An 11620-nucleotide genomic window follows, 5' to 3' on the forward strand; every position below is an offset into this window, starting at 1 on the left:
AAGTTAATGTGGTTGGCCTAATGCCTAAACAGTCGTAAAAACGAAGACAATATTTTACTCTTTATCGTAAAAAGAAATTGGCTCGCTCAATGCCTCCACAGTCATAACAATACTACTTTTTCCCACTTTTTCAACCTCTCATTTCACAATAGTTTTTACCTTCTTTTCGAGTAAGATAAATTTTATTATTATCGTGGTGAAAAAATATTTATATAATAAATATATTTATTGAAGACAACAAATTTAAATGATTTGAAGCAAAAGTTTTATATGCATAATATTTACTAGTTCAATTTTTTAATTTATAAAAATATTAAAAACAAAATATTCACATAATCATATAACTTTGTAAATAAAATAATTTTTTTGGTAATTCGATTGATGAGTGATAATATTTCGGACTTTATAATAATTATTTTCTATTTTTATTTTATAATATAAATTTAAAGTCAAATATAATATCTAAAATTTGGAGATAAATAAAGAAATTTTATTTATAAATTCTGAGATAAAATCTTTGGATAATTTGGAGGGTTTTTCTTGAGATAAAATTTCAAGTCAAATATAACTTTTCTTCCATTCAATTATTCTATGGGTAAACTATAAAAATATATAGTTACTTTTGTTTGCCTCAGATTATATTTTAGTCACTTATGTTTGAAATGTTATGTTTTAGTCACTTATGTTATCGTTTTGTTACGACGCGGTCACTCTACCGTTAAGCTCCGTTACCTCCCTAACGATGGTCTTACGTGGCAATCCAAATTAAATTGATTAATCAATTAAAAATCTAATTTCATCCCAGCAACTGGACATTCAAGTTGACATTTAAAACCCATTTGGACTGCCACGTAGGGCTGTCATTAAGGAGGTAATGGAGCTTAATGATAGAGTGACCAATTCGTAACAAAATAATAATATAAATGACTAAAACGTAATATTTCAAACATAAATAAAAACATACCTTATTCTTATTGAGTGTAAACATACCCTTAACTTGTCTTTTTCTTAAGACAAAAAAATTGAAATTATGAAACGAATTAAATTGTCAAGTCTTAATTAAGCAATGAGAAATAATTTTAGATGCATGAACATGATACGTGAAAGCACATCCAGATAACTCCGCAAAACTATCAGAATCAATATTGACCGAGAAAAAGGCAAGGATGGGACCCAAAATTTTAGATATTTGTCAAATTCGGGAAATCAAAGTTTTAGGAATGACTTATCCAGCAGTCCGCAATGGTTACCTCAAATGGTTCCCTTTTAGTTACAACTGAGGAAAAAACGAAGCTCAAAATCCATTAGAGGTAAAATTATTTCGGTTAGCTTTTTGACTTTGATTTGGATAATTATTGAGATACATTCAAGTTTTTTAACTGAAAATGATTTCACTTAATATTTAAATAAATAAAGAAATAACATGACCAAATTTCAAGGATGATTTTGAAATTTCAAAATTTAAAATATATAAATTAAGAAATAATATAAAATTTGACCTAGTGTAATTATTACGATTATATTACGTTAACATCTTGGGTGTCCATTTCCTTGTGCATTACTTAAAATTTAAACAATAATTAATGTAGCCAATAATAACAAATTCAGATATTAATTTTGGTATTATTGATTAAGGTGGAAGCCTTTATAGGTTTTGTTTGGATTTTTCCTTGTTTTCATCTGTGGTATTTTATAATAATTTGATTATATATTACAATGTATTTTTTGATACTTGTTAATACAAAGAATCAACGAAGTAAAATGGGAGTCCCAGACGCTATTTTTATTTTATTATAATAATATAACAAGGTATGAAGAACCGTTAATTATAATACAAGTTTAATCATCCAAGAAAAGAAATGAATTTAAGAAGCATTCATAAAATTTGTCAAAAAGGTATATTGAATGAAAGGAAAATGTAAGGAAGCAGAAGCACGTTTTGACCTGAAAATCTTTTAGTGTGATTATGATGACGCTAGTGATGATGTTGAATTGCTAATTGATTTTGATTAGGAATTATTAATTTATAATCAAACAAAATGTAGTTATTATAAACTAGATTTATTATTGGTGGTGAAATCTATTTCAGATTTCAGCAAAACCAAATATTCGTACTGTTGACACCATTTTTTTTTATGAAAACGGGGCCGACTTGGATTTTGAAAATGAAAAAAAAGGTGAGTCGCCACCAATCCTTTTTAATGAGGTGTGATTGGATCACCTCGAAAAGTGGTTGTTTTTAATAAACAGTTTGATTTTATTAAAACAACGATTTTGGTCCACGAAATTCAGAAAACGGGTTCAGGAGTCGGTTACGTACGAGGAAGGATTAGCACCCTCGTAACGCCCAAAATTGGTACCTAGTTGATTAGTTAATGTCTTAACGTCAAAAATCGAAAACTTTGAAGAATTTTAAAAATACGATCCTTGTATTAAAATGTTGAAAATTTTGGGGGAAAGAAGCACATTTCATGTTAATCGAGAAAAAGGCATCATATCCAAGAAATTAGGACACAATGTCTCAATTCCGATCGCGAATGAATGCGAAAATTTAAAAGATATTTAGCTATCTCGAATTTTAAAAAAAGGGATCACGACCAGTAAGTTAGGACACGATCTTTTTTATTTTTGAGATCATTTAAAACTTGAGTTTGAAAACATTCACGTATTTAGATTTATTGTGAAAATCGAAACCCAGTAAGTTAGGGCACGACTTTCTCAAATCTAAATGCAAAATAATGCCTTTATTACTTTTTTTTTTAAAACCCTCATCTCGGGAAAATATCGTGCCATATCCAATGCGTTAGGACACAACGTATTGAATTCCCGATAATGAGCTTTTTATTATTTTTTTAAAAGAGTAATCTCGATTATTTAGATTCAACGAAGAAAATCGGAACCCAATATGTTAGGGCTCAATCCTCTCGAAGATCCTAAATACGAGTATTGCCTTTATTTTCAAAATTTTCTATTTTTATGAATTCGAGTAAAAATCAATGTAATGTTACATTGGATACATGCGTAAATACCACATTAATTAATGAGAATTGTGGATATGATAATGTGAGCATGAATAATATAAGTAACAATAAAAGAAATAAAATACATAAAAAACAAATCAAGCATATATGAAATAATAAATAGATAAAAGAACTAAAGCATTTCTTAAAATGATAACGAACACATAAATAAATAAATAGAACAACAATAACAAAATGAATAATAAGAGATAAAATATTAAGGTATATATATTTAAATCATATGAAAATAAATAAAATATATATATGAATATGCGTATGTGTTCATAAAAGTAAAAATATGTGTATACATATATAAAGTATAGAGCATAAATAATGTATATCTAGGTAGGTATATATATAAATAAACTAAAAAAGAAATATATGCGTACACATACTATAAAAATATGTATGTATATATGTATATAAATTATAACGTATATAAAATGCAAGTATGTACATATATGAAAATTGGAAATATGTAAGCGTGTATATATATAAGTATGTATATATATAACAAAATCTAAAAAACGGTATAAATGGGTAAATAATAATAATAATAAAATTGATTAGCTTAATAATAATAATAATAATAAAATTGATTAGCTTAATAATAATAATAATAATAATAATAATAATAATAATAAAAAACGAGACTAAATCGAAAACAAAACAAAATTCCAGGGGAGAAATAAAAAATGAAATAAAGCGAAAGATCAATCTGTAATGCACATTGAAGGAGGGGGACCGATTAGGTAATTATTCCCAGCCTTATGCGCGTCAGTCCACGCAGGACTAAAATGAAACGCCCAAAAAATAAATGGCCGAATTTAAAAAAGTGAAAATAAACAAAAAAAGGTAGTAAATTGAAAACGGCTTGAACGCGGAAGGGCCAGGGTTGCAAATAACCCATCCGCACAAAAACATGCGGACCCTGGGTAACCCTGGGTCGGGTCGCGGGTCGGATCTCGGTTTAGACACAAAACGGCGTCGTTTTGAGGACGAATGAAATAGGCCAAAACGGTGCCGTTTCATTCGGGTATTTAAACCAAATTTTGTTAAAAAAATTCATTCAGCCCCCATTCTAAAAAAACACTAAATCCTTCCCCTCTTTACTCCTACCCAGGTTCGCAAGCACCTCCGTAATGAACCGCGTGGCGGATTTGAGGTGCAAAATCGGGTCTTTTTAGCCCCATTTGAAGCCGATCATTCCCAGGAACCCGGGTTCGAGGTTGGGTTCGTTAAAAGTGGGCAAAAAACGAAGGGAAAAGGAGGAAACCATTCGCTTTTCCCTTCTAAAACCTGGTGCAGGTAAGCTTTCTTTGCCTCCTTTTTATTTCTTATTTCTCATGTAAAAGATAAAATAAATAAAACAAAACAAGCAGAAATGCAAATCTGAAAAAAAAGAAGAAAAAGTCACCTTCAAAATATGTTTTGGTTTTTATTTATTTATCTTAATGTTCATAGAAAACCAAAAGAACAGAAAAATCTTCTTCTTTTACAGCAAACTCAGCTTTTGCTGAAAAGAAAAACAAAAGAAAGAAAAATCCCCCCTTTTGATTACATTAAACTTTTGCTTTTATAGCCAAGTATATGTTCTTGCTACTGTTTGTTTCTGCTATTTGTGTCTGTTGCGTGCTCCTTTCGTTTTTGCGGTGGTATTTGGGCGAGTGGGCAAAAGGCGTGTGGCGCGGAGGGGTAGGTGTGCGGCGGCAGTGTCAGAGTTAGGTGGTGCTAGGGTTTTTTTTTTCTGAAAATGTTTTTGGGCCTATTTTGGGTATTGGGTTTTGTAATTGGGTTTGGGTAGTTTAGTTAGGGTTAATTTTTAGTGTACTGGGCTTATAGATTGTTAATTGATTTTGGTTTGGTTTATTTGGTATGGGCAGGGCAAATTTGGGCTTTACAATGCCCTCTTTGCTCGTTGTCGTGTAACGAGAACAGAGCAAAGACCAAGAAAGGCCAATTTTGCGGTCTACTTTGTTTTGGACTTGTCCTGGTGCTTTTCTTCAAGTAGCTTCACTTCAGTCCACTGTGTCTTGTTGCTTCAATCCACTCCACCGCACTTCAAAGAGATACGGCTTGTAGTTTCAATCCACTCCACCGCACTTCAAAGAGATACGGTTTGTAGTTTCAATCCACTGCTACGTCAGGGAGATAGGATCGGTTGCTTTATTCTGCTCCACTGTAACCTCAGGGAGATAAGACCTGATGCGATCTACTCTACTGTAACTTCAGAGAGATAAGATCTGTGATTTTAATCCACTCCACTGCAACTTCAGGGAGATAGAATTATCGGCTTCAATCTGATGTGATCTACTCTACTATAACTTCAGAGAGATAAGATCCTTTATTTTAATCCGCTCCACTGTAACTTCAGGGAGATAGGATAGTGTCTTGGATCTGCTCCGCTGTAATCTCAGGGAGATAAGATCTCTGGCTTCAATCTGCTCCACTGTAACCTCAGGGAGATAAGATCTGAAATTCTTCGGTCTACTCCACTGTAACCTCAGGGAAATAAGACATGATGCGATCTATTCTACTGTAACTTCAGAGAGATGAGATCCTTTATTTTAATCCGCTCCACTGTAACTTCAGCGAGATAGGATAGTGTCTTGGATCTGCTCCGCTGTAATCTCAGGGAGATAAGATCTCTGGCTTCAATCTGCTCCACCGTAACCTCAGGGAGATAAGATTTGAAATTCTTCGATCTACTCCACTGTAACCTCAGGGAGATAAGACCTGATGCGATCTACTCTGCTGTAACTTCAGAGAGATAAGATCCTTTATTTTAATCCGCTCCACTGTAATCTCAGGGAGATAGGATTACTAGCTTCAATCTGCTCCACTGTAACCAAATATTCGTACAATTAAGTTGCATACTAATGTTGTCAAATAAAAAGAAATAAAGCAACGCGTTGATTGTGTTTGACCAGAAAGGGTTTCTTATGTAAGATTTAAATAATAATTAAATTATGAAAATGATTTCTTCAATTATTTAATGCTTTGATTTTGTCCATCCGTACTACCTAACACAGAGAAATTTTGATCACTTCAATTCAAACGATGGGTCTCCTAATAACTAAATCTGAGATGAGTTCAACCATTTTGATTTCTTATTTCTTACTTTACCTTAATTCAATGTTTAAATCAAGAAAATTTCACTGCAATTTAAAATTAATTTAATCCGTTCATGTTATCATTTTCATCTTAACCCAAAACTTTTTATGAAAAAATAGCCCTTTTTTTATAATGTATTTTCTTAACGGAATTTGTAAATAAATAGACAATAGTCAAAATCATTGAATGACGAAACGCGATGAGGAAGAATATTCAAGAAACTGGTTCTAATTTTTAGGAAATTATTATTTCTTTCTTTTGGTGTAAAAAATTATTAAATATTTCAAAGAAGAAACAGAAAGCAACATTTTTCTTCACCTGCTACATTAAACTAAGCCTAAAGTTAAAACAGAAAAAGCTTAAATTTGACTCCATAAAAAAAAAAAAAAACCCTCCAAATACCAAAACCAAGGTTTCTGAGGAGGTCAACCATTGTTTGTCTTAAGTTCTAAGTGGTCGGAAATGTGACTGTTTCTTCACGTCAAAGGTTCAGCTCCCTGTATACATGCAAAGTCTAAAAGGTCATGCATTCCAGCCCACTGTGTTCCCCACACCTAAAATGTTATTTATTGAATTTCACGATTTTATTTATAAATATATCTTTCATAATTCTTTTTCTAGAACCATCTCATTTACTTGTACCTCAAGTATTAGAGGTAGGCATTACAATAATATTCTACTGATTGTTTAATCGAATCGAATAAAAATTTTTTGAGGTAGTCACTGTCACCCAACATAATCAAATTTATTATTAACTTTCATCCATTCAAATTTTTTATCTATTTTTTCAAATCGAATAATATCAAATATATGCTTCACGATTTTATTCACAAAAATGTGTATCCATCAATTTAGTGAAAAACAATATGAAATGAGCTCAGGGATCCCTTTCTATTTCTAGTTCATACTAGTCCTCCGTTTTCACGTACATGCATGGCCTGCTAATTAATAAATGGCCTTATACAGCTGCCAACCGCAATGGTAGGTGTTACAGTGTTGATTTTTTTTCCTAACAGTTGAAGTTTCATTACGTGAACAGTGAAACGAAAGTACTGAGAAGAGAAAAGGTCAATGTTTTACGTCTATAAATATGCACACAAGGATGTCAGGTCGAGGCCAAGCTAATTTCCCTCTTCTCATTGGTTTTCTTTCAAACCCATTTTCCAGACATTTCTTCAAGCTTCGATTTCCACTCTGTCTGCTAAGTGCTAAGCAGTGAACAAAAGCCAAAGAGTGGATAAAAGATGAAGTTTGGAAAGGAATTTGCATCTCAAATGGTGCCGGAATGGCAAGGGGCGTACATGGATTATGATTATCTCAAAACCCTGTTAAAAGATATTCATACTTTCAACCAAAGAACCAAACCACAATCCATCCCACATGGGCTGAAACGCAGCCTGTCAATGTATAGAGCTTTCAGTGGGTTGTTGATTCACAGGCATAGTCAACACCCACCCACTAGTCCACCTTCACCGGATGTGGAAGAACAACCAATTTTGGTGAACTCCGTGAACCGAAATGGCTCCCACAAGGTTGAAACAACGTTCCTTATGCAAGGAGACAAAGGTGGAGAATACGAATTGGTTTACTTCAGAAGGCTTGATGATGAGTTCAATAAGGTGGATAAGTTTTACAAGTCCAAGGTAGCCGAGGTAACGCAGGAGGCTGAGGTCTTGAACAAGCAAATGGATGCCCTCATTGCTTTCAGAATCAAAGTGGAGAATCCTCATGGATGGTCCTGGCAAGATCGGTCCGGTGACTTGACTCGTCTTGCCTCCGATGTTGCCACATCCACTGCCACACTCGCAGCTACGATTCCGGCCGGTGCTAGAGCAAGCGGCAGTAAGTACTAAGTAGTCAAGCGTTGGTTTAAACTAAAATTAAAGCTGGTGAGGCAAATTTTGTGAATACCCCTTTGTTGTTGATTTGCAGGAAGATCAGTTGAGCACATGGAGATCATCGAAGAAGGGCCAAGCGTCCACGATGAGTCAGATGAAGATAAGAAAGATACTGTAAATAAAGAGAGTGGAGAGCAAAATATTGAAAAGCCAGTGGGTAGTAAGTTCAAGAAACATAAACCAGCTCCATTGCAGATACTAGACCGTGTAAAAATGAATAACACACTTGCGACGCCTCGATCCACCATTAAAGTGTTTCTAAACGCCCCTAAACAGTCTGATTTGAAGTTCGATAGGGAGAATCTCAAGAGAGTTGAGAATAAACTTAAGCGAGCTTTTGTTGAATTCTACCAGAAACTTCTCCTTCTTAAAAGTTACAGGTACTGATCAATGCTGCTTATTTTAACACTTTGTTTGATTTCATGAAATTGTATTTGACTTTGTTTCCCATTGAACAGCTTCTTAAATACATTGGCTTTCTCAAAAATCATGAAGAAATATGACAAGGTATGTATACCTCTCATTTATATGCCAAATCATTCGATGATTAGATTTCTGTCTTTCATGAACAGTGTTTTGTTCTTCATCATTGCAGATTGCTTCAAGGAATGCTTCAGAATCTTACATGAACATGGTGGATAGTTCATATCTAGGAAGCTCGGAAGAGGTAAGCTTTCTTAAGTTACTAAAATAAAAGCAGTAAAGGTGCTGCCAGTAACTATGATTTAATGGATGATTACTGATAATTTACATGTTGAATCACAGGTTACAAAACTTATGGAAAGAGTTGAGGCTACGTTCATCAAACATTTCGCAAACTCAAACCGCAGCAAAGGAATGAATGTTTTAAGACCGAAAGCTAGGAAACAGAGACATACAACAACATTTTATACTGGTAGAACTTTGAACTTCATACATACATATGTAGGAAATTACAAAAAGCAATTTCGTCTCAATAGATATATAACTCTCTGCGATTCTTGAATATTTCTCAGGTTTCTTTGCTGGATGCACAGCTGCTCTCATAATAGCACTTATTTTGATAATTCGTGCTCGGCATATCTTGGGTCATGACGGAACGGACCAGTACATGGAAACCATGTTTCCACTTTATAGGTAACAAATTAATCGTTTTGGCTTAGAATCCTGTCCCAGCAATCCATATATTAAACAAGGCATTTGCAAAACATGTTGCAGTTTGTTTGGATTCATTGTCCTACATATGGTAATGTATGCTGGCAACGTGTACTTTTGGAGACGGTATCGAGTTAATTATGCCTTCATATTTGGTTTCAAACAAGGAACTGAACTTGGGTACCGAGAAGTGCTGCTTGTCAGTTTTGGCCTTGCAGTAATGTCACTTGGTAGTGTGCTCTCAAATCTTGATATGGAGATGGATCCCAAAACTAATGATTATAAAGCTTTCACCGAAATCATCCCTTTGATCCTGGTGGTGGTAAGAAAATTGAATTCATTCATAACTATTTTTATATATAATGTATATATAAACTTACAACTGACTTTTCAACGTCTTCTTTCATCTGCAGGTGGTGTTTATTATACTATTCTTTCCATTCAACATCCTGTATCGATCGAGTCGTTTCTTCTTCCTCACTTGTTTGTTTCACAGTATCTTAGCCCCTCTGTACAAGGCAAGTTTGAACATACCCGTTGTTGATGATACTCCTATTTGAGTTTGAGTAACTTACGAAGTTAATGATGAGGTTTAATTTAATCTGAAAATTACTTTGAAATTGCAGGTCAGGCTTCCGGATTTCTTCCTGGCAGATCAGTTAACTAGCCAGGTTTGTGACATGAACCTTTGATGTCAGAAAACACCAAGACATTGTTTGAAACTGTCTTTGATATTCAAAACACTGTTTTGTTTCAGGTTCAAGCATTTAGAAGCCTTGAGTTCTACGTTTGCTACTATGGTTGGGGAGATTTCAGACACAGAGAAAACAGTTGCAAAACCAACGATGTCTTCAACACTTTTAGCTTCATTGTCGCTGTAATTCCTTTTTGGTCTCGCCTTCTTCAGGTACTTGATACAAATTTCAAACTTGAAACAAATACTATATTCCGCCATTGACACTGACAAATAAGATTTAAGAATGATTTTGTTCACCATTTCTTTTCCAGTGCTTGCGTCGGTTTTTTGAAGAGAAAGACACCTTGCAAGGTTACAATGGGGTGAAATATTTCATCACAATTGTAGCCCTTTGTTTAAGAACTGCTTACAGTCTGAACAAAGGGTTAGGTTGGGAAATATTGGCTCTCGTGTTCTCAGTGGCTGCTGCCATTGTTGGTACTTATTGGGACCTTGTCTATGATTGGGGACTTCTCCAACGCCATTCTAGGAATCGATGGTTGAGAGATAGACTCCTTGTACCACGAAAAAGTGTCTACTTTGGTGCCATGGTAAGTCTTAAGAACGAACTCGAAACTAGCTCGTTGCTCTCTGTTATCCGTTTAACGAGGTTCATTGATTGGAATGCAGGTCCTGAATGTTCTGCTGAGATTTGCATGGTTGCAAACAGTGTTCAATTTCAAGATATTTGACTTGCACAGACAAACCGTGACCACCATCGTCGCCAGCCTCGAGATCATCCGGCGAGGGATGTGGAATTTCTTCAGGTAACACAGTCAAGTGTCTTCTTTCCTTGTTATCTTATAAACTCAAATCTTAAACATTGACCCTGACGTGTTTCTGAACGTTATTTCCAGGCTAGAAAACGAGCATTTGAATAACGTCGGCAAGTATCGAGCATTCAAGTCCGTGCCATTACCTTTCAACTACGATGAGGATGAAGATGAAGATAAAAATGAATAAATTGTTTAGAATTCAACAAGAAATGTACAAGAATACTAGTTATACATGTACATGCATTTGTCATAAATATAAATATTTGCAGTAAAAAGAAAATTAATTAGTGAATTGGGTGATACACTTCCCTCTTTCTGCTTTCAACATAACAAAAATCTGACAAAAACACACTAACATATTTAAGTAATCTAAACAAGCAAAGATAATTTAAAGGGGGGAATATGATTTTTCATTGTAATATCAGCTTTTTCTCTATTTCAACATATCTAAGTTGTATAACTACCCTCAGCTCGTTATGAGTTGTAAGCTTTCTTGAATAGTCACCCATATGCTTTATCTTCAACGTCGCAAATATGGTTCTTCGATGTCGTAACATACCCTTCCCAGTATGTGATGTCGTAACTCTAGTTTTCTTGACGTCGTCACGTTCCTTCTCCAGTAGGTGACGTCGCCATGTTCCCTATTCCATGATCACGACGACTCATTATTTGAGTACAAAAACTTTTACTTTAAAAGGCTTCACGATTACCTTTTGGGACATAAATTGAGCTGAGATAATCACACAATATGATTAAAAATTTGGCGTAGTCTATTGAAGTTCACTAAATTGACTATAAAAACGACTAAGGCAAGCGTATCTATCGAATAATAGTATAGTTATGGTGAGTGAGGAATATCGTACCCACGAGGACTAAAAATACTAGTAATTACCGTTTTTTCTATTATTTAGCCGTCAAATAAAAGTGATTGTTTTTAATTTA

General features: G+C 34.1%; 1 protein-coding gene across 1 annotated transcript; it reads left to right on the forward strand.

The window, feature by feature from the left end:
- The first annotated feature begins 7224 nt into the window (after positions 1–7224).
- LOC105764496 (phosphate transporter PHO1 homolog 3) lies at positions 7225–10970 on the forward strand. The gene is made up of 13 exons (XM_012583089.2): positions 7225–7976; positions 8067–8412; positions 8491–8539; positions 8628–8699; positions 8798–8927; positions 9028–9148; positions 9230–9488; positions 9580–9684; positions 9793–9837; positions 9924–10073; positions 10175–10453; positions 10533–10669; positions 10760–10970. Exons 1-13 carry the CDS (start codon positions 7379–7381, stop codon positions 10863–10865), a joined length of 2397 nt encoding a protein of 798 aa, XP_012438543.1. The 5' UTR covers positions 7225–7378; the 3' UTR covers positions 10866–10970.
- Positions 10971–11620: the final 650 nt, after the last annotated feature.

The sequence above is a fragment of the Gossypium raimondii genome, chromosome 12 (assembly GCF_025698545.1).
Source record: "Gossypium raimondii isolate GPD5lz chromosome 12, ASM2569854v1, whole genome shotgun sequence".
Lineage (NCBI taxonomy): Eukaryota > Viridiplantae > Streptophyta > Magnoliopsida > Malvales > Malvaceae > Gossypium > Gossypium raimondii.

Coding starts and splice junctions, on each gene's coding strand:
- LOC105764496 (XM_012583089.2), top strand. CDS start 7,379: ATGAAGTTTGGAAAGGAATTTGCATCTCAAATGGTGCCGGAATGGCAA. Junction 9,149..9,229: donor ACCATGTTTCCACTTTATAG/GTAACAAATTAA, acceptor AACATGTTGCAG/TTTGTTTGGATTCATTGTCC. Junction 9,838..9,923: donor CAGATCAGTTAACTAGCCAG/GTTTGTGACATG, acceptor GTTTTGTTTCAG/GTTCAAGCATTTAGAAGCCT.